Genomic DNA, 24,862 nt, shown 5'->3' with positions numbered 1-24,862 from the left:
TAATAACCCTCAGCTCTGAGTCACAACTCATTTAATAATTTAATAAACATGTACTAGATGCCTTCTAGGGACAGAGCAATAGGTTTAGGTATCTGGGGTTATAAAAATCATACAGGGCTCCTGCTCCCAAAACAGCTTATCCTCTACTTAAAGTTGCAATGTTCTATTCTGCAAACATGCTAACATCTCATGTTTGTTCCATAACAAACCATTACAAATTGGTAACATAGCAGGCAAAAACCTAGGAATACTCCAAGAACAGTATTGTAAAGAAAGCTTTCAAAATCTAGATCTAAGAATATATTTGCTTTGGAGAGGATCAGAAATGAAAGGTAAAGGTACTTTAAGTAGACAAAAGGATTTCAAGAGATGACATAGCTGTATCCCACTGAAAAACAATGGGCATAAACAGACCATATTAGCAACTCAGGCCAATAATGAACCAGCTTTTGTTAAATCCAGTTCAACCTGATCAAAAATCTAAGTGGCAGTCGGGCGCCTGGGTGGCTCAGTTGGTTAAGCGACTGCCTTCGGCTCAGGTCATGATCCTGGAGTCCCTGGATCGAGTCCCGCATCGGGCTCCCTGCTCGGCGGGGAGTCTGCTTCTCTCTCTGACCCTAACCCCTCTCATGTGCTCTCTCTCATTCTCTCTCTCTCAAATAAATAAATAAAAATCTTTAAAAAAAAAAAAAAAAATCTAAGTGGCAGAGTGACAAAGAATGAACACAAAGAGTAGCTTGGTCTCTCATCAGAAGATAGCAAGCCCTATACATGCCAGTCTAGACAGCCCAAAATAAAATCACTGGGAGAAGCATTATCTTTAAGTATGAATAATATATGAATTTATAAAAATTCAAATAAGGAAGAAATGAAACAAAACTATCTCCTGCATTTGTATAGCACTTCACCTTTTACAGAGGACAGTAACAACCTCACCTCTCAGGTCCTTTCTCTACACTAACCCAGATGATCACATCAATTCCTATTATTCAATACCACACTTATGCTGATGACTATCAAACTGTTATCTTTACTTCAGACCCCTTCTCTGAACTCCAAACTTTTATATTAATCATCTACATTTCCACTGGGCTATCTCCCAAACATCTGACAAACATACGATTTTTTTTCTCTAAAAACCCATTCCTCCCCCACCACCAACCACCTAAGGTGCACAAGCCAAATACCTGAGTCTGCCTACCTCTCACTCTTTTCAATCCATCAGCAAGTCCTATTAACTCTAATTCCAAAACATACATTGAACTTATCCACCTCTCTCCATATCTCAGTCCGTATCTTGTCTTTACTTTTGTAATAAACTTTTATCTACCCTCTCTGCCCTTATTCTTACTTCTCCATATGGACTGTAGAGTGGTCATATACAAATATAAATCAGGACAATAATATTCACCTGTTTAAAAACCTCAATGCCTTCTCATTTGACAAAAAATAAAGTCCAAACTCTGCCATGGCTTAGAATCCCTGCATGATCCAGCTTCTGCTCACCTCTCCAGCCTCACTTAGGGCCACTAACTTCACTCTGATATTTCAGTTCTTCTAAAAGAGCAAATTCTGTCCCAATTCACAGCCTTTGCAGGTGTCATTCTCTCTTCCTGAAAAGCACAGCTGGTATCTTCATTTTCTTTAGGACTTAGCTTAAGCTATGTTACCCACTCCAAGACTTTTTTGGATCATCATAAAGTAGGTCCTCTTCTCTTTTATTTTCTACCTCAGCCTTGCTTGTTTCCTTCAGAGACCTTAATACAACTTGTTTTAATTTTGTCTGTGTGGGGTTTTTTGTTGTTTTTTTTTTGTGGCCCTCACTATAAGATGAGCTCCATGAGAGCAGAAGCCCATACTTATCTTGTTCACCATCATATCCCCAATACCTAGCACAGTATCTACATATGGAAACCCTCAATAAATAGTAGTTGAATGAATGATTATTAATGAAATTCCTTCTTACAGTAAATTCTCAAATATTGCTGGGAATATAAATTCATTCATTCAACATTTTTTGACAACCTACTACTTCCCAAAGACTGAGCTAGGCACAGTGATACATAGTCCCTGCTCTCAAGGAGTTTATTGTCTAGTACAGAGAGAAAGGAAAAGGTAAGCAAGTCATTTTTTCCTCAACCTCTTCTGAGAACCTTCCCTCCACCTCCCAACATGAAAAAACACCTGGTCCTCTCCTGAAGACAAAGTCAGATACGTCTTTTCTCAGAATGTTACCTTCAACTCCCTACTTTAAATGAAACTCAATCTCTTACCTCCCTTATAGCACTCTCAAATAGTACAGTTTTAACATCCAGCCTATCTCAGGGTCCAGAAATGGGAATAAACTCCTCTTTGACTACCTCTGCAGCTTGTAGTTACATTACTCAACTTTTTGTTTTAAAAACAAAACAATGGGTGATGGGCATTAAGGAGGGCACTTGTTGGGATGAATACTGGGTGTTATATCTAAGTGATGAATTTCTAAATTCTACTCCTGGAACCAATACTATACTATATGTCATCTAACTTGAATTTAAAAAGGGGGGGCACCTGGGTGGCTCAGTCGGTTAAGCGTCCATCCAACTCATGATCTCAGCTCAGGTCTTGACCTCAGGGTTATGAGTTCAAACCCCACAGTGGGCTCCATGCTGGGCGTGGAGCCTATTTAAAACAAACAAACAAACAAACAAAGCTCTACTCTTTTGAGGTTCTTACCTTTCAATAAAATTACTCTCTCGTCTTCCTTAACATTGGCATCTTTTGGTTTCGGCAACTGACTCACTGTCTTCCTCTCTACTCTGAATCTCATCATCAATGGATTACTTCACCATAGACTTAACCCATCCAACAACCTGGCTTCTTACTTCCTAGACCTCTTAACTCCAGTGGTCACTGCAAAACATGGAGTTATACATATGGTATGGCTCAGTAACTCTCTTACTCCTATGGTAACATCCTTCCTGGCTCTTCTACCTTTACCTGCACCCGCTCTTCCTCCTAAATTATACTTCGAGCATCTTGTTCTCCAGACATAATGTCTTCTTTCAAGTTATCATCCTCTGCCTCCATAAGACCTCTTATTTTGACCCTTTCATTTTGACTTTGAACCACCAGACCCTCTTTTACTATACTTTCCTTCTTATCCAGTTTAGATACAATGATGTACCATTTCAATAATATTCTTGTCAATAACCTGAATTCTCTTACTCCTCTTGTCTTTTGGTCACACCAATACAGCAAAATCCCAAACCTGGATGAACCCAACTACCCTCTTTTCTTTGAGGCTGCAACTGAGAAAGTCACTCAACAGGACAGACTGGTATTACTATAAATTCATGATCACTACATTAGTTTGCTAGAGCTGCCATAAAAAAGTACCACAAACTAAGTGGCTTAGAATAACAGAAATTTACTGACAATCTCGAGGCCAGAAGTCCAAAATCAAGGTGTTGGCAGGGCCAAGGTCCTTCTGAAGGCACCAGGGAAGGATCTGTTCCTGGCCTCTCTCCTACTTCTGGTAGTTTCTTAGCTTGTGGCAACATAACTCCAATCTTCACATAGCATTCTCCTTATATGTCTGTGTCCAAATTTCTGCTTCTGATGAAGACATCAGTTGTACTGGATTAGTGCCCCACCCTATTCCAGTATGACCTCATCTCAACTAATTACATCTATAATGATTATTTCCAAGCAAAGTCACATTTTAGGACTTCAACATATGAATTTGAGTGGGAGAGAGACACAATTCAACCCTTAACAACTGGTAACCTCAATTCTTTCTGGCAAACCTACTCTTCAACCCATTCTCCACAGCAACTATTTCAGGGAGAAATGTGAACTTTGGGTGGACCAATCAGAAAAATCTCAGTTCTTTTGTGGGAGCTCTCAGAAAAGAGATTCTCTTTTCCATGGTACTAGTAGTTATAAAGTATATAAGCCTGAAGCTTTACAATCATCTTAGTGCTACAACGGAAAGCCTGCCTGAGACTGGAGCCAAGATATGAAGAAAAAACTGAGAAGTAATATCATTGAGACCCTAACACATCTGAAGCCAGCTCTACTCCCAGACCTATCAACTATATAAACATATTCCCTTTCCACTTAAGAACTGGCGTTTCCTATCATTTGCATAAAAAGGTTCTGATATAGCAATAAAACTGGCTATAAAGTGAATTTTATATACTTCTTGACTGGCTTTCAGAAAAATACAGCTCAAAGAATAAAGCAACAGAAATCTCTGCTATTTCAATTCTTTTCACACTAGAGACCTAATATTTAAAAAAATATCCACACAACCTTACTTTGTTTGTCTCGAGTATAATTTGAAATAAACACCATTTCTTAAACTTCTTAAAGTGAACTAAGAAAACATGCATGTTTGCATGTTTATTAGTTGTTTGTTCATTTCTAAAATAGCAAAGAATTTGGTAAAAAGAAGTTTCATTATGGTGACTTACAAAAGGGAGAGAGGGTAAACCCTCACAGTCTACCACTGACACTCAGTTGGGTGGGATGATTAATAGCTCAGAACTAACAGATTTGATTAGTAAAAGTTGGCCCATAGTTATCAAAGGCAAACAAACATGCTGAAATTTAATAGAGACATATGAAGAGTAGCTCATTCAGTAGATTTGCACAAATAAAACAAAAAAAAATTCACAATTAATGGGGAACCAGAGACTCAAAAGAATGGGGTACCAGAGACCCAGCAATGAAATGCTGCTTTTTAAAAAGGCAAGTTAAGGGGCTTCTGGCTGGCTGGCTCAGTAAGAAGAGCATGTGACTCTTGATCTCAGGGCCATGAGTGCCAGCCCCACATTGGGTGTGGAGCCTACTTAAATAAACACATAAATAAAAAATAAAAAGGTAAGTTAAGTCATAAAGTGAGAATTTAAATACACATTTTAAAATCATACATACACATACACAGTATATTACACCTTCATAATAAGTAACATATATTAAATCCTTATTGAGTATTTCTTATACACCAAGTACTAGTCTTAAGCACTTTACACATTAAGCCTATTTAACCTGACAAAGCATCTACTATTATATCCATTACAGATGAGGAAAATGACACATTAATAAACTGAGTAACTGAGAGTCATATACCTATTTAAGTGTTGGAACCAGTATTCAAATCCAAGAAGTCTGATTGTAAGACTTTTTGCTCTTAATCATTCCTTTGCTTCTACCATCAATGCTGTTACTTTCACCATTATCTTACTAGTCTTTATCATCAATGTTGTTATTTTCATCATTATCTTACTAGCATCTTTCATATGCATTGTATCATTTGAACCTCCATAACACTCAGAGAGGTATTACCACATGTTCTAATTCTAAGACACCTTTAGTTGTAAGGGCCACCTATTTAACACAACTTAGTATGAAAAGAGAGATAATTTAAAAGAACTTTTTTATTAACCCCAAATTATATACATTTATACATTTATCCACTCTTATTTCTCTAGTATCATAATCAATTAAGTCAAAGCAATGTCTTCTAGTTTTCACTGTACAAGTCTTCTGCCCCCTTGGTTAAATTTATTTCAAAGTATTTACTCTTTTTGATGCTACTACAGATGAAACTGCTTTCTTTTTTTTTCCTTAAAGATTTATTTATTTGAGAGAGAGAGAGAAAGAGAGCACACATGGGCACACATGTGAGTGGGAGGAGGGGCAGAGGGAGAGGAAAAGAATCTCAAGCAGCCTCCCCACTGAGCTCAGAGCCCAACTCAGGGCTCAACCTCAGGACCCATTAGATCATGACCTGAGACGAAACCAAGAATTGACCTCTCAACTGACGGAGCCACCCAGGCACCCCCAAAATTGCCTTTTTTTTTTTTTTCAAAGATTTGATTTTGGGGCAGGGACTGAGCCCCCCATCCGGCTCCGTTTCGTGGGGAGCCTGCTTCTCTCTCTCCTCGTTCGTTCTCTCTCGAGCTATCTCTGTCTCTCCCTCTCTCCAATAAATAAATAAGATAAAAACAGATTTTATTTATTTATTGGAGAGAGAGAGAGACAGAAATAGCGAGAGAGAACAGGAGCAGGGAGGAGAGGGAGCCCGACTCGGGGCTTGATCCCAGTACCCCGGGATCATGACCTGAGCCGGAGGCAGATGCTTAACCAGCTGAGCCACCAAGGCACCCCAACTTTCTTAATTTCCTTTGCAAACTGTTCACTGCTAGTAAAAATTGCATAAAAATGCAATCTTTTTTGTGTGTGTTGATTCTGTATCCTGCAATTTGCCAGATTTGTTTATTAGCTCTACCATTGTTTTTATGGAATCTTTAGAGTTTTCTACATATAAAAAATCATGTCAAACAGTAGGAAGGGTCCTCAAAAAATTAAAAATAGAACTACCATATGATCCATCAATCCCACTTCTTCAGTGCTTATCCAAAAGAACTGAAATAGGTTCTCAAAGAGACATGCACTCCCATGTTCACTGCAGCATTATTCAAAATGGCCAAGAAGTAGAGAGAACCTGTGTATCAACAAATGGACTAAGAAAATGTGGTACACACAGGATTTCATTCATATGTGGAACTTAAGGAACAAAACAAACAAGCAAAGAAAAAAAAGAGACAGAGACAAACCAAGAAACACTTTTTTTTTTAAAGATTTTATTTATTTGTCAGAGAGAGAGAGCACAAGCAGGGGGAGTGGCAAGCAGGGGGAGTGGCAGGCAGAGGGAGAGGCTGGTTCCCCACTGAGCAAGGAGCCCGATGCTGGACTCGATCCCAGGACCCTGGGATCATGACCTGAGCCGAAGGTAGCCGCCGCTTAACCGACTGAGCCACCCAGGCGTCCCAAGAAACAGGCTCTTAACTATAGAAAACAAACTGATGGTTACCAGAGGAGAGGTGGGTGGGGGATGGGTAAAATAGGTGAAAAGGATTAAGAGTACAATTACGATGAGCACTGAGAAAGTACAGAATTGCTGAATCACTATATTGTACACCTGAAACTAATATGACACTGTATGTTAACAAAACTGAAATTAAAATAAAAAACTTAATAAAAAGAAAGAAAATGCAGTACATACATATAATGGAATATTGTTCAGTCATAAAAAAGAAGGAAATCCTGGGCGCCTGGGTGGCTCAGTCGTTAAGCGTCTGCCTTCGGCTCAGGTCATGATCCCAGGGTCCCGGGATCAAGCCCCGCATCGGGCTCCCTGCTCCGCAGGAAGCCTGCTTCTCCCTCTCCCACTCCCCCTGCTTGTGTTCCCTCTCTCGCTGTGTCTCTCCCTGTCAAATAAAAAAAAAAAAAAATTTTAAAAAAAAAAAAAAAGAAGGAAATCCTGTATATGCTACAACATGAATGAAACATGAAGACATTCTAAGGGAAATTAATTCAGTCACAGAAGGACAAATACCGCATGACTCCACTTATATAAGGTATCTAAAGCAGTGAAACCCATAGAAGTAAGAAGTAGAATGGAAGTTGTCAGGGACTGGGGGAAGAGGAAAATGGGGAGTTGCTATTCAGTGTGAATAGTTTCAGTAATATAACATGAAAAGGTTCCAGAGAGCTGCTGTACAACATTGTGCTTACACAGTTAACAATACTGTACTATTCATTTAAAATTTTGTTAAGGAGGTATATCTCATGTTATGTGTTATTTACCACAATAAATTTTTTTAAAAATCATGTCATTGACAGAGATGATTTTATTTTTTCCAATTTGTATGCTTTTTATTTCTTTTTTTTTTTCCTTGCCCAATTGCGCTACCTAGAATTTCCATTACTATGTTGAATAGATATGGTAAAAGCAGGCATGTTCATCTTGCTCCTCATAGTAAGAAAAAAGCTTTCTTCAGTCTTTCAACACTTAGTATGATGCTAGCTGTGGGGTTTTATATATGGCTTTTATCATGTTGAGGAAGTTCCCTTCCATTGCTAGTTTATCGAGTATTTTCATCATGAAAGGGTGTTGAATTTTGTCAAATGCTTTTCCTGCATTAATTGAGATGATCATGTGGGGTTTTTTCCCCTTCGTTCTATTAATGTGGTATATTACATTGATTCATTTTCATATGAACCGTCCTTGCAAGTGTTTCACTGTCTTTTCCTGGGAATAAATCCCTAAGCCAGGAAATAGAACGCATCCTTTTTCAGCCAAATGACTGAACCTTTGACTGGAAAAATATTGTCAACTTACCTATACTATAATGTGAAAAGATCTGTTGCTTTTCAATCCATAGTTTAGTAAAATACTAGCAGGGTGCTACTGTCAGCCACACATATTCCACCAATTTGTCATTTGGCCTACTTAGCACACTCCTCTCTTAAAATGCAAGTGTTGCTCTGGGGGTTGTCTACTGATCACTCATGCAGCCTCTGCAGAGAATTACCTACACCAGAAACTGTAATTGCTTAACCTCTATCTGGAAAGTACTAGGAATAAGAATTTCTACTGGAATTGGAGGAGGGGATAATTTTGGCGCATGGGTACTGAGATAATATTCATCCAGTCTCAATTTCAAGTGTTCTGTATAATTATTGGACCATTCATTTCAATTTCTAGTTGAGGAAATACAATAACTCTGGCTGGAGCACTTATACGAACAGTTGACTCGATAAGGTATTGCTGAGGGAAAGCAGCTAGGAAGGTTAGAGATATCCAAAATGATCTATTTTGCTTAAAATTCCTAATTTAGGGTCCATGGACTACTATACAAATACGCTTTATACTATATAGTCTATGTGATTCAGTAGAAAACTCAATGCATTAACATACTAATATCGGTCATTTCCCATTTAAACAACTGTTCATCTATTATGAGTCATTGTACTAGGCACTTCTGATAGATGAACAAATAGGAACTCTGTTTGTCCTCCTGTCATTTAGCCTTAAGAGAAAAAAAGGAGAAAGAGAAAGAAATTATAACACAATGGCTAAATACAAAAATGTATTTAATGCACTAAGCTGACTGCCAGACAAATAAAGTATTCAAATAAACTGTACTTACTATCGTTATTACCAGGCAAAAACAAAGTACAGAGAGAAACATACTGGGGAAATACAAAGTTGAAAATTCATGCATTTAGACATTTGTTGTACATCTATATGCCTAGATACTGGGAATACTAAAAACAGACAGTAACAATCCATTGTGATAAATGCAACAAGAGGGAGCAAACACAGTTGCTATGGAATCAGAGATACCTAAGGGAAGCCAAAGAAGAAAAGTCAATAAAAGTCACGTCTGAATTATTGTATAACTAATAGAAAAAGCTGAGGAAGTCAGTTACAAGTGACACCTAAATTAAATCTTAAAGGAACCAGTCAAGCAACTGTAAAGAGCACTCCTATCTCAAGAACCCTGCACTTGCTAGTTCATCTACCTGGAACATGTCCATACATACACATATGGTAGGGCACCTGAGTGGCTCAGTCCGCTAAGCAGCTGCTTTCGGCTCTGGTCATGATCTCAGGGTCCTGGGATCGAGCCCCACATGGGGCTCCCTGCTCAGCAGGGAGTCTGCTCTCCCTCTCCCTCTACCCCTCCCCACCGCTAGTGCTCACTCTTTCTTGCTTCCTCTCTCTCTCAAATAAATAAAATCTTAAAAAAAAAAAAAAGATACTCAATGGCTCACTTATTTCATTCAGATCTCTGATCAAATATAACTTCCTCAGAGGGGCCTTTCTAACCTCCCTATCTAAACTAGCTCCTGATGGCACCCTCTTCTCTTACCTCACTCTTTGTTTTTCCTAGCTCTTATCACAATTGGACATATTTATTATCTATTTGTTTCTGTTGGTCTCCTTCACCAGAAATATTAACCCATGGGGCCAACGACTATAAGTAAGCCATGTGGCTTACTATGTATGTCACAGTACAAACACCAGTGCTTCACACAGAGGAGGTACACAGTATCTGTCAAATGAGCAAAGCAAAGAAGAGGAAGAAAAACTCAGGCACAGCAAGAAAAATGTAAAGAAATTCATGAAAAATGGGCCACGGCTGGGTCCTCTTGACCAATAATTGTAAAAGCAGATATTTTTATTTATTAAGGACTTACTTATGGGCCAAGCACTATTCTCAGCACTTTACCTGTATTATCTCATCTAATCTTCACAATTTATAAAGTGGACACTCTTATTCACATTTTACATAGGAAGAATCTGAAACACAAGGAGATTAAACGACTTGCCCAAATTCACATAGCTAGTAAATGGCAGAACGAGAATTTCAAGCCATGCAGGACAATGCCAGAGCTCACTCTTTTAACCACTTGCCCAAAAGCACAGAAAACTGACAACCTCCCTGGGTTGGTCTACATATGCTAAAAAGAAAGAAAGAAAGAAAAGGGAGAGAGAAAGAAAGAAAGAGAAAAATACCTACTATAAACAGTCTTTGTGAATACCACATGCTTCACATACTTAAAACCCTGCATGTTACTCATTAGTAGCATTAGTAATTTTTTCAAAATATGAACTTTATCATGCAAAAGGTTAAGTAAATCCCCCACCCCCAAGTTTCTGACTCTGATTCAAAGGACTGAGAAAGGTCTAAGAATTTGCATTTCTAAGAAGTTCTCAGGTGATGTTGATATACAAGTTCACTCTCAAGAACCCCTGAGCTACATAACCAAAATGTGAATTAAACCCCTTTCAAATAATACTAGGTTTCTTGAACAATCAATTGCTTAACTACGCATCTTCAAAGTACTGTATATAAATGTGCACACTTTCCCCCAAAGATCAGGGACAAAACAAGAATGTCTACTCTCAATACTTCTATTCAACATTGTCCTGGAGGTCTTAGCCAGGGAAATTAGACAAGAACAATATATAAAAGGCACAGAGATTGGAAAGGAAGACGTAAAACTCTCTCTGTTCATAGATGATATGATCTTATATAGTGCGTAAAAATTCCTAAGGCATCCACTAAAAAACTATTAGAATAAAGGAGCTGAGTAATGTTGTAGGATACAAGGTAAATATACAAAAATTAACTGAATTTTTGTACACTTACAATGAACAATATAAAAATGAAATTAAGAAATCAATTCCATTCAAATAACTAAAGAATAAAAAAGAATACTTAAGAATAAATTTTACAAAGAAGTACCAAACTTGAACAAAATTGAAGATATATTTAATAGAAAAAAATCATATGCTCATGGATTGGAAGACTTAACATTAAGATAACTATATTCCCAAACTAATTTACAGATTCAATGCAATCTCTATGAGAATTCCAAATGACTTCTTTGTAGAAAATGACAAGCCAATTCTAAAATTCATATGGGATTGCAAGGAACCCAGAGTTTCGAAAAAACAATCCTGAAAAGAAAAACAAAGTTAGAGAACTAACACTTCCCAATTTCAAAACTTAATACAGAGCAACCATAATCAAGACAGTGTTTTATTACAAAAGGATAAACATATAGATCAACACAAGAGAATTAAGAGTCCAGAAATAATCTCATGCATCTTTGGTCAAATGAATTTTTTTTTTGAGAGAGAGAGCATGTGCACATGGGCGCACAGGAGTGGGGGGTGGGGGGTGGGAGAGGCTGGCCTGGGGCTGGATCACAGGACCCTGAGATTATGACCTGAGCCAAAATCAAGAGTTGGATGCTTAACTGACTGAGCCACCCAGGCACCCCTGGTCAAATGATTTTTGACAAGATTATTCAGTGTGGAAAGCACAGTCTTTTTGACAAACAGTGCTGTGAGAACTGGAGACCTATATAAAAGAATGAAATTGGACCACTACCTCACACCATATGTGAAAACTAACTCAAAATGAATCAAAGACCTAAATATAAAAGTTAAAATTATAAAACTCTTAGAAGAAAACATAGAGATCAATCTTCATGACATGATATTTGCCAAAAAACTCTTGGATAAAACACCAAAAGCACAAGTAACAAAAGAAAAAAAAAATAGATAAATTGGACTTCATCAAAATTTAAAAGTTTTATGTATCAAAGGATGCTATCAAGAGAGTGGAAAGACAACCCAGAGAATGGGAGAAAATATTTGCAAATCATCCATCTCACAAGCGACGTATACCTCACAAGCGACATATATCTAGATATAAAACAAATTCTTACAACTCAATAATAAAAAGACAAATAACCCAATTGAAAAATGGGCAAAGGACATGAATGAACATTACTCTGAAGAAGATATACAAATGACTGAAATAAGCACATGAAAAGATGCTAGAAAACATTTATCATCAGGGAAATGTAAATCAAAACCAAGAGATACTACTTCACAGCCACTAGGATTCTGCCCACAGCCGGAATTGAAGTGGTGGAAAAGTCCTCATCCTCATACACAGCTGGTGGGAATGCAAAATGGTGCAGGTGCTTTAAATAGTCTGACAATTCCTCAATTAAACATAAAGCTACTATATGACCAGATAAATATCCAGCAAAAAATAAAAGCATATATCCACACAAAAACTTGTACATGAATGTCCAGAGCAGATTATTTATAATAGCCAAAAGGAGGAAACAACCCAAATGTCCACTGATGGACAAAAAGATAAAGAAAATGTGGTATAACCAGAGTATGAAGTATTACTCTGCCATAAAAAAGGAATGAAGTACTGGTACTTGCTACAACTTGGATAAACTTCAGAAACATTATGTTAAGTGAGAGAAACTAGTCACAAGAGTCCACATAGTACATGATTCCATTCACACAAAGTCCAGACTAGGAAAAGTCCAGACAGAAAATAGATTAGTGGTTGTTTAGGGCTGGGGAAAGCATGGAAGAGAAGAGGACGATACCTAAAGGGTACGAGGTTTCTTTTTGAGGCAATTAAATGTTCCAAAATTGATTGTGGTGATGGTTGCACACACCTATAAATAGACTAAAAATCACTGAATTGTACATTTTAAATGGGTAAATTGTATGATATACAAATTATATGTCACTAAGTTTGTTTAAAAAATAAATTTTAAAAATTTTAAAGAAACAATATGGCAGGAAGCTCAAAGAAAGCTTGTTAACAACTAAACAATTTTTAAACATTTTTATAAATTGAATACCTCTACTACTTTTTAATAGTGTTTGATAGCTCATATTTCTAAATGCAAATATAGGTCAAAAATACCATTAATTTTCACATATGAAATATTTTTAAACTAGTAATAGAAACAAATTCAGTAAATTTACAATTTCAGAGTATGCTCTTCCTTCCACCTAGCCTCATGATGAAAAACTAATTATTACCTAAAAAATAATCAATTTTTAATATTTATTAAACATGTATAAGTCATGACAATCATACACTTATTTTTAAAAATAGAGTGTTTTGGGGAAGTTTTCTTTATTAGAGTTTTTGTGTGTGTGTGTGTGTGTGTGTGTGTGTGTGGTTATAGGAAAATAAGCGTTGTCCACCCTAATCTATGAACACTGATACTGGTAAAATTTCTGTACTAAAATAAGGAACAAAATAGTCATAAAAAGCTGTGAGTGTACAAAGAAAAAAACCCATCAAGCACAGAGACAAACCAGGACATTTCAAACAAGTCTGGCTCAAAGTACAGTCAATAGAGTTAAGTTTTTGAACTGTTTTAAAGTGCCAGATGGTCCACAACCCACCCCCAGGTCTTATAAGGCCCTGTATGAAAGTGTGCCAGAATAATAAAAAACAAAAAACATAAAACATGGAACAGAATGTAGAGAACAAAACTAAGAATGAAAGCAACCCAACCTGCAAAGAAGAATGAAAACTATATGCAAACTGAAATCATCCAATCCTCTTCAAGCTACAACTTTCAATGCCAATTTCCCACGCTAAGTGAACTTTACAAACTATAAATGTAGTTTGAAACCAAATTAAATACATTCAACTTAATTCCTTCACAAGAGCATTTTTGAAATTATTGTTCCTATCTGAGTAAAATACTGCTGCTGTCTGCTTTGCCATTCAAGATCTTATAAACTAAACAAAAATCACTCAAGCTTAACTTCAAAACTGAAAGGTATATACAGAAAAATAATTCAATTATGTAGTAAGTACCATGTAGAACACTACAAAAAAGGATTCAGCAAATGGTATGTCAAAGGTTATTCACAACAGCATTAATTATAATTGATACAAAAATTGCCTGTATACATAGGGCATAAGTAAACTATAAAACATCCAATTAATGAATATATTCTAAAGACATAAAAAAATGCTATGAAGACCACATAGAAAAACACCTATAATATTAAGTTAAAGAAAACAGAATACAAAATTATACATTTATATGAATATATGTATGTGATGTGTGGTTAGAGAGCAAGGTTACAACTACATTGTAAAAAACATGTAAAGGAAAAAAGTAAAAGAAACTAAAATTTAAAGAATGGGGTAGATGGTGATCCATGCTTTTTCTAATTTTCTGCATGTTCTAAGTTTTCTTCAATGAGTGAAGAACTTTGGAAATGAAAATATCTAAAATAATATTTATATGAGTTCTGCATGTAAGTATCAATAACAACAACAGAACTTCTATTTACTGAATGTCTCCTGTATTTCAACAATATATATACATCATCCATAAGGAAAAGGAAGTTCCAAGAGTTTAGGTAACTTGCCATGGGCACCCACAGAAAGTACAAGTGGCAGAGGGAGAATTCAAACCCAGGTTTGTCTTGTACTAAATCCAGTGTTCCCCCCACTATATAAAACTTCTCGGGGCGCCTGAGTGGCTCAGTCATTAAACGTCTGCCTTCGGCTCAGGTCATGATCCCAGGGTCCTGGGATCAAGCCCTGCGTCAGGCTCTTTGCTCAGTGGGGAATCTGCTTCTCCCTCTCCCTGCCACTTCCCCTGCTTGTGCTCTCTCTCTCTCTCAAATAAATAAAATCTTAAAAAAATATAAATAAAACTTCTCTGAGTATCCCTGGGATAGAAAACTTGATTCTCTTAATTTTTTACATAGTATTTAGAGTAGGTCACAGATTCTTTGAAGCCTATCCTTGAAACCCCTCCCTAATGTCCTATGCTCTAGATTAAAAATTCTTGCTTTATTACAGAGAAAAAAAAGCAGAGAATAAATCATAAGAAAATGGCATATCCCCCAATGTGGACCCTATGCACCAAAATACATTTTGACTTGAGTCAAATGTTCTATGGTTTCATGCTGTCAAGTACAATTTAAAATGTCATCTACGGTGTCAAGCAACTCAAAAACTAAACTACCACAAAAAGTTCCATCATAATCACAGGATACTCCATAGCACCCCAGTGTCTTACTTCTATCACCCTTTCTCAAGGCACTTATCATCCCAGAAAGTCAGTGTTTATCTCCCTAAAAGACAAAAGAATGTCAGTGCATGCATGAGTCTAGGCCTCACTCTCCTTGTATGTATAAGGCCTAACCCAGTGATGACAACACAGGAGGCATTCAGTAAATGGTTTCTGAACTAAAAGAGATCAACCAGCAGTAACAGAAGCATCTTTGGTGCACAGAAGTTTCACATTTTTCGTATATGCCTAATGATATATCTGTGTTGTAACTACAGAATACAAGATAAAATGAAGTTACCAATAATCCTTGGTATCAATGATCTGTGAAAATTCTAAGTACAACATTTCATAAAAATTAATGGCCCTATAAATAAGTAAAATCCACCGACTATAAACATTTGGCTAGTGCTGGCAGTTGTTGTTGTTGTTGTTGTTGTTGTTGTTGTAGTTGGTATTAGCTGCTACCATTTAAACTGATCTTGGACATTTGTATCCATTATTTCACATAATCTTCATGACAAATCCTGCAAGTTAAGTATATCCCCCATTTTATAGGCTTAAAGAAACAAAAAGAAAAACAGAGGCTAAGAAACTTATTACACAATCAAATAAAGGATTTAACCTAAGACATTCATTGCAAAGCCCAAGATCTCCCACTATCTCACCCTAGCTCTCTACAATGTTCATATCTGGAGTGTCAGAAATCCTTAAACTTAGTGGTTCTCGGTTTTATTTAATAAAACAGTTTGTTTCTTAGGGAATTTTTTTTTGATATATGGTATCATTGTTAGCATTAAAATACTGAAGGAACTCCAAGTCCAAACTATGATGTCCAAGAGAATATTAGCTTGAAAATAAATATTGGCACGATGTACACAAACCAAGACAGGCTTAGGTTTTCATGAGTAATAAATTCCTAGGTTGCAAAATGTAACACTTTCTATCAACCTTCTATCAAGTCTACAAAAACTCTCCACTATCTGGTATAATAATCACTTTCTAGAGATGTGGTCTATACAATGATGAGTTGATTTTCACATAAAAAGATGTTGCAGCCTAGAACATATGTTCAGTTAACCAAGCATTAGTACCATAATTAAATCTGTCAGAGCTATTATTCTGCCCTCAAAAACACATTCATTCAATTTATATGAACTGTTTACACTACCTAGCTCACAATTCTGGCTCTACTATTTAGCAGCAGCTTGACCTTGAACAAATTACTTCACCTCTGGGGTACCTGGGTGGCTCAGTCGTTAAGCGTCTGCCTTCAGCTCAGGTCATGATCCCAGGGTCCTGGGATCGAGTCCCACATCGGGCTCCCTGCTCGGCAAGAAGCCTGCTTCTCCCTCTCCCTCTCCCCCTGCTTGTGTTCCTGCTCTTGCTATCTCTCTCTCTGTCAAATAAATAAATAAAATCTTTAAAAAAAAAAAAAAAAAAAAAAAATTACTTCACCTCTGAGCTTAAATTTCCTCTTTTTGTGAAACAAAGATAATAAGGATGATCCAGTTATCATACCATTTAAATTGGAAGGATTACTGAAAAATTCATCAGGTTGTAAAAATTATTAAAAACAGTGCCTGACACATAAGTGCTTAATAAGTATTAATTATTATTATCCCAATATTGACCTCTTCTCTCTCCCTCCCTCTCTCACACACAAGCACACACACCTCACTCTGAATAATTTGTTCCTTTTACATAACAATGGAGGAACAGAATATCATGCGAATGTTCATTTTCATAGTTGTCTGACTTATTGTCAATGACTGTTTACAGGAAACAGTATAGCAAATGTGTTTAAGAACAGATGTTCCTGGGGGTGCCTGGGTGGCTCAGTCGTTAAGCATCTGCCTACAGCTCAGGTCATGATCCCAGGGTCCTGGGATGGAGCCCCGCATCGGGCTCCCTGCTCCGCGGGAAGCCTGCTTCTCCCTCTCCCACTCCCACTGCTTGTGTTCCCTCTCTCGCTGTGTCTCTCTGTCAAATAAATAAATAAAATCTCTAAAAAAAAAAAAAAAAAAAAAACAGATGTGCCTGGGTTCAAATCTCAAAAAGCTACCACTTACAACACAACCCTAAGTAATACAGAAGATTAACTGCAACTTTATAAAGACTATGAAGATTAAGTGAAATAATGTACATAAATAACCTGAAAGTATCTATTGCTTATTAGGAGTTTAAGAAACATCAGTCCTCTTCTTTCTCAATAACGGCGTAAGAATGTTTTCCTTCCCATATCTTTGTATTAATACTTAGCCCACTAGATAGAATTGTTCCACAACTAAAGACCGCACTAAGAAAGGCAGAGAAATCACATATAAAATTAAATTCACAATTTCCAGTTTCTTACCATTTAAGTTTTTTAAGTTCAAAATCTATGCACAATTAGCCATTCATGCCTCATGGCAGGTTTAGGAATAAAAATATGAAGATAAACTATTCTCCCAACCCTATCCCAAGAAAGCACATACTTCTTTATCTCCTATATGCCTACTGGATCAGTAAGTTTGAAAAGTATATATATAAACAAGTGATGCTCAACTAGGGGCAATTTTGTCCCCCAGGAAACATCTGGCAGTATCTGGAGATATTTCTGATTGTCCCAAATGGGAAGAGTGCTACTAGCATCTCATGAATAAGGAACCTGCAAAACATCCCACATGCACAGGACAGCCCTCCTACACCAAAGAATTACCTGGCCCAAAATGTCAATAGTGCCAAAGCTGAAAAACCATGATCTAAAAAATCCAAAGTATTATAATATAGAAGGTTTCCCCAAAAAAAGTATGGTCTTGCCCCATTGTTCTTGGCCAAATTTTTATTTTTATTGAGACATAACAATATACAAGCAGCTTGATTATTTTGGATGAGAGACTCCTGGTACCGTTAAATTCCCATTACAAAATCCCCAATCTAAAGGGGGAAGAAGTGAGGCTTACTTTTCTTTGTATATATGTACCATATAAAAAACAAGTTTTTAAAAGAGCTCCAGGGGTGCCTGGGTGGCTCAGTTGGTTAAGCAACTGCCTTCGGCTCAGGTCATGATCCTGGAATCCCTGGATCGAGTCCCGCATCGGGCTCCCTGCTCAGCAGGGAGCCTGCTTCTCCCTCTGACCCTCCCCCCTCTCATGTGCTCTCTCTCTCTCATTCTCTCTGTCTCAAATAAATAAAATCTTAAAAAAAATAAATAAATAAATAAATAAATAAATAAGCTCCAACCTTTAATTTTTAATTGCACTTTCAATTCATGAAAGCATTATTTATATCACAAAGTTAAGTTTCTTATATCTCACTTCTACCTCACTTTTGAACAAAATATTAAAAAATTCACATTTATGTGATAGGAAATACAGTGCATAAGGCCAACTTTTAACATCACTTTTCCATATCAAGTTGGCAATGAACAAAAGTTTGCTAATATACTGTATTGATGAAGCTATGGAAGAGGAAAAGCACACTCAAACTGGTTTGAGTTGCTGGTACAACCTTTGCAAATGCAAATTAGCAATATGTATCCAAATATCCTTTTGGACCAACAATTATACCTTCCAAAAACTAAAGTACCTACTCAAACCTGTGCATAAAGGTATGTAAAAGAATATTCACTGCAGCACTGTTAGTAATAGCAAACAATCGGAAGCAACATAAATGTCCATCTTTAGGTGGCCAGTTAAATAAATTACACAATATTCATATAAGGAAAGATCCTAAAGTTTTGAAAATAATGAGGGAGATCCATATGTGCTGGTGGAGAACAACCTCCTAGATTAAGCTAAAAATAAATAAATAAATAAATAATAAGCCATGAAACAATACGCAGCTTACTCAAAAGAAAAATCATGCATATTTACATATACATCACAGATTATTGCTGGAAATACACAGAACAAAGTGGCAAGAATGACTGCCTCTAGGAAGGAGACTCAGAGCCCAGAGCAGGAAGAAGACTTTCACTGGTATTGTTTGAATTTTTTTTAACACGGGTTTATGTTTTTATTTACTGACTGTAAAACTTAAGTCGCAAATTCTGAGCCTTAGTATTGTCCAATTTGAAATGATAATAATAGCCTAGCGTGTTAGTTATTCTGAAAATCAAATGAGAGAATAAAATGCTTTGTAAATTATACAGCAGCACACAAATTTATAAATTAGTCCTATGACAATTCTCCACACCAATTGTAACGATAGTTATTATTATCATTCTTCTGACCAATTTCTCTAAATGCCAAGGTAGGAATGTTTAAGATGAAATGCGAGTATAAATGCAATCTTAGAATAGATTTTCACTTTATATATAGTCATTCATTTCAATTTAACAGTAAACATTCAAAAAAAAGTTGTCACACAGAAATGCTAAATCAGCAGATTCCAGAAGAAATATGTGCTCACTGTTGAAAAGAAGGTAAATAAAAACTATAACCATGCTATTATAAAATCTTGGGTTTTTTTTTTCAGTCTTTTTTTCTGTGCATGCTTAACTGGGTTAGATCATTCTTCTAAATACGATGTCTCCACTTTGCTGTAATACAGCATTCAAATTACAACATTCTTCATATTATTACAAGCTCCTAATAAACATAATTTTTAATGAAGGCATAATATTTTATCTTGATGAGAGTTCAACCACTTTAACATGAAATTCCAGTGTATGGGATTACCTAATGAACTCTGCCTGCATTAATTTTTCCTTTAGTTCTACCAATTCTCCAAGTAACTAGATATTTCTCTTTCTCTTTCTTTTTCTTTCATTCTCTCTCTCACTCAACCCATTTTCCTGTTTCTAGTTTCCAGAGTTCCAATATTATTAAGTGCAAAACTCAAAAAACAAAGAAGTGTGTAAGTCTGTTTAATTCCTTGAAGAGCAAGTAAAACACCTTAGGTTAAATCCTTAAATCAGACCATTAGTGAGAGAGGAGATTAGAACTATGATTCGTTACGAAATAAAGATGCTCAATCTTTTTATACTATATTTTAGTCCATTATCATTCTGTCTGAAAATAGAGTGAAAACAAAGGAATACACTCTTAGGTTACTCCTGGGAGACTCTGTATTGAACAAACCCAACTGTTCCTAATTAATTTTAACTATGACAACTCCTCCCAAATGCTGAACATTCCAAGCCATTTTTGAGAACGGTTGGATATCACTCAAAGAAGTATGGATTTCCTGAGTATACTGGACTATAACTGCAAGCACAAAAGAAAATATCATTATTGTGCCCTTCCCATAGTAGGAACTCAAATAATACATCATGTTAAATACTCTCTTTCTGCTTCTGAGAACATGTAATTTTTATATCGTGTCCTGATATTTACTGTCATAATTGCTAAACCAGACCACTAAGATGACACATTTATTAACACATCATGTATTTTTTATTTAATGAAATTGAAAATAAACACCACAAACTGTAAAATTACGAGGGACTTTTTCCTCCAATTTCCAAAGTTTCTGTAATACAGTTATATCACTCTCGCAATTAAAAAAAAAAAGCATTAAAAGGAAAAGTATACCTATAGCACTTATTGGTTTAGACCATATACTAAGATTTTTTTCAATTAAGTCCCATTCTAAGGGCTTTTTTATTATTAAAAAAGAATCCTTGCTAAATTAAACAAGAAAACCTCAGCATAAAGCTAAACTGCTGGAATATCATTTAAAACACTCATGTCATATTTCAATAAAATAAAACTTATATCATCACCAAGAACACCACTTGTATACCCACAGTTGTACTGTCAACATATCATAAAAGACACTGGATATTCAGAGTCAAAAGACCTGGCTTCCATCCTCAAGAAGTTTACTAATTAGGACAATAGGGCATTTACCAAAAAAGAGCATCAAAAATACAAGGGAGCACTGGACATGCCAAGCATCTTGTACACAGAGAAAGAGAGTGAAATATACAGCTTTTGAAATCCTACAGACCTTGGTTCAAATCTCAGATCTACTACTTACTAGCTCATGTAAATTACTTCCCTCATTCTTAAATTAAATGAAGTAAAATTCCTTGCATATTGTAACACCCTTGTGTATATAGTAAACATTCCTTACGTATAGTAAGAAAGACTGATAGCAGTAGTATTATTAAGAATACAGGCTTGAAGAGGAAATGGGCAACTGGAAAAGCTTAAAGAGAGAAAGTATTAATATCTTTTTTATAATCTATCACCACAAGCAAAAATCACAAGAACTTTCTCATTCAAGTTTTACTTCTCATTGATTAGAAGAAAATAGAATGTCTAGTGAAGACAACTGAAATTAGAAAACACTATGGCTAGTGGAACCTGGGTGGCTCAGTTGGTAAGCATCCAACTGTTGATCTCAGCTTGGGTCTCGATCTCAGGGTGGTTAGTTCAAGCCCCGCACTGGGCTCCACGCTGGGCATGGAACCTACTTAAAATTTTTAAAAAGAAAGAAAAGAAAGAAAGAAAGGAAGGAAGAAACACTAAGGCTACACAGCACTAAAGTACCCTGGGAAAGTCCCACTAGAGCTACAAATCATAGAATATGATCTATAAAAAAGAATGTCAGTTGGAAAGGGCCTTAGATCAGCTAATTCAAATTCTCCTACTAGAATGTAAGTTCCATGTTTTGTCTCCAAGAATTGTTATTTATTTTGTTCCAATTATATCCTCAGTCCCTAGCACATAATTCCTAGCACACAGTGAATGCTCAACAAATATTTGTTGAATGAATATTAAAATTAAGAAAACTCAGGCTTTGGAGATCTAACTCAATGCCATAGAGTTAGCTCTTGGCAGATCTAGGACTGGAACTAAATTTCATTACTCTAGTATTCTATCCTCTCTAGTAGCTAGAATATGATAATTTAAATAATTTATTTTGGTGGCTGGGAGCTGGTGGGTTGGTTGTTATGCAGAGAAAGAGGAAGGAAGGAGTAAATTAAAATATTTTTCACATTTTCCCCCCAAACTGTCAGTTTTGCTTAACTGATAAAGGCAAAAAACTATAAAGACAATCCCAGCATAGTGCCTAGCACATAATATGTACTTAACCAATATTTGTTGAATGAAAGAACCTACTCCAAACTCATTATTATCTCATGACCAGAGGCAGAAACTAACTCCAGCATCTGTTTAATCTTTTAACTGTCACAGAGCCCTTTAAAATTTTCAGTCATTCATAAGACAGTTTTTAATCACTTTCTTCCAGATGGGCACTGAGGAAGAGAGATGAATTAAATGATGTCCCTGCCCTGGAGGATTTCTCACTTGAGTATGCCTAAGTGTGTATATTTGGGGATGGACGGTGGGGCATGACACAAATAGATCAATAATGAATGTGAAACCAGGTTGCATGTTACCTTAGTTTATTTGCTTCAAGCAGTTAAAAAATAAAAAAAATACAAATCAGAAAAGTTTTAAAATAGGAGCACATTAGGGTATATTAACACTTAAAAAGGTTCTTTTTCTGTCCCTTAACATATATCTTATTGCCTCTTAATGTCTTAAAATCAAAATATTCTAAATTGACTTAATTTGAATTATCAATATAAATGAATCATCAACGTATGTTCTCTCATATGTGAGACTCTTAAGGATAATATTCCTGATTCAGTTTTTACTCTGTGTACATGTTAGTATTTAAATACACAACCACAAGAACATATTTAAATTATTTAACTGTCTGTAAAACTGACAGAGCCTAAAGAAAATCTCCAGAGATAAATGATAGTAAACAGAAACTAAAAACATTACCCAGGGAGAGAATAAAGTATGCAAACAACTAAGAAACAAATCTATAGAAACTTCAAGAACAAAAACTTCAAGACGGGAAAACTCCTGCCTGAATTGGCCAACACAGCCAGAGAGCAAGAGCCTGCCAACAGGATCTTGTATAATGCAAGTCACTAACTCTAGTTATGAGTCTACTCATAAAAAGTGAACACCCAAAAGTCAATGTTGCCACTCCTCAAATTTAAATCTCAGGAGAACCCTTCCAAAGAGATTCACCACCAAAACTAAACCACTACATTCCAAGGATTCTTCCCTGTTATCTGCTTGTCAAAATAGGGTAAGCAACACCAAGAAAACTGGGAAACAAACAAACTTCACTTATGAAACAGAATTCCTGCAAACTGAAGTTAGTTATTTTACCTGAGGCACATGTTTATATGTGACTCCAGGTTCCTCAAGAGAACATTTCTCACTCAGTTTCTCTATTCCAGAGGTCTAGGTGAAATATCCCAAAGCCTTTTGCTCCAACACAGAAAACTCTATGGCCCAAATGTATAAGCACTGACAAATCTAGGCCAAGGAGACCACAAGGTGGCAGGGAGATATAAGGCAGGAAGGAAGGCTGTGATGGGCCCCTGCGGGGAAGTATATGGTCACCAGCTTTGGAGAGAACAAGCTGAGAAGTTTATGGTTGGGGTGAGTTTTGGTCAGAGGAGCAGGAAGGGGCTGACAGGTGCAAGTCCTCGTCATCCTGAACATCATGAGAAGATTACAATTGGCTTTCTTTACAGAGAGGGAGAAACGAGGTTCCCAGAGTGAATGATGTTGAAGCACAAGGTTTTCTGGGAAGCACACGGTTTTCTGGGAAGCACAAGGACTGGTCTCTGAAGGAAACAGAAAGGCAAAAGGAAAGACCCTGAGAACAGGTTCCCCCACAATGAGTGATCTCTACAGTCTTCCCAGCGCCAAGACTGGAGGAACCATCACACCTGTTGAAGGATGTTTCCCTGTTATCCGTGTGGGCAGCGATTAAGAGAAAGCCCCCACCCAGTAAGAGTGGAAGCAGAAAGAGACGGAATTAGGGGTCTAACTCAGCAGGAAACCTGATCAGGAGGCGAAGAGGCTGAATTCAGGAAGAGGCTAGCAGGGTAAGTACTTGGGGAGTATAAGACTTATTTGGAAGAGGGGCTGACTATCGGAAACTGCTGGGGAAGAGAGGGCTTTCGCTGGACTCCAGGGGGAAAAGACCGGTTTAGAGAGGAAAGGCTATCTTAAAGGGGGCCTTGGGCGTCTGGGTCGGGAAGGTGACTTTTAACTAAGAGAAGCGCTCTGCATAGCCCAGAGAGCCAGCCTCGTGGGGGGCGAGGGCTGAACTGGGGGTGAGGCTGATCCGCGCGAGCTCAACAGGAGCTCACCTGGAGTACTTCTGGCCTGGAAGGAGGAAACTTCCTCGCTGGGTGAAAGCTGCAAGGAGCGAGAGGCGCCAGGCGACGGCTGAACAGGGCAGGGGGCACGGTCCACTCAGCAGTGGGACGAAGGGGCCGCGGGACAGGGCGCGGGGGAGGGGGGGCGTGGGGCGGGGTCACGGCTGCTGCGACGGAGCTGCGGGCTCGGGATGGCGCCCTCCCTCAGTCACACAGTCTCACACTCACACACATACACACGCTCTCGCTCTCACCATCGGCCACCCCGCCCGCGGCGAGAGAAACTGCCCGGGTCGGTGAACTACAGGACGGTGGGGGAGGGGACTGGGCCGGGGACACCGGCCCACCGAGCCGGACGGGCAGGCGGCGTTACCTGTGTCAGGGAGAGCTGGGCCGCCGCAGCCATGGTGTTTCCATCATGCACGGGAGGGGAAGGAAGGACGGGCGGACTGGGGCTCGGGGCGGGGAGGAGGCGGAGGGAGCGGTCAGAGGCGAGGCCCGGGCAGGCGG

General features: G+C 37.5%; 1 protein-coding gene across 2 annotated transcripts in view; it reads right to left on the bottom strand.

Annotated features, from left to right (window-relative positions):
* The window catches only part of EPS15 (epidermal growth factor receptor pathway substrate 15), a 142,072-nt gene extending 117,210 nt beyond the window's left edge, over nucleotides 1-24,862 (bottom strand). For both annotated transcript variants that reach the window (XM_032429233.1, XM_032429238.1), the window contains exon 1: nucleotides 24,726-24,862. In XM_032429233.1, coding sequence (XP_032285124.1) covers nucleotides 24,726-24,758 — 33 coding nt within the window. In that variant the 5' untranslated portion in view covers nucleotides 24,759-24,862. The remainder of the gene's footprint in view (nucleotides 1-24,725) is intronic.

This window comes from Phoca vitulina, unplaced genomic scaffold, assembly GCF_004348235.1.
Source record: "Phoca vitulina isolate PV1807 unplaced genomic scaffold, GSC_HSeal_1.0 scaffold2, whole genome shotgun sequence".
Classification (NCBI taxonomy): Eukaryota; Metazoa; Chordata; class Mammalia; order Carnivora; family Phocidae; genus Phoca; species Phoca vitulina.
Note: the sequence above shows the minus strand (reverse complement) of the source record. Positions and strands in the feature narration are given on the sequence as shown.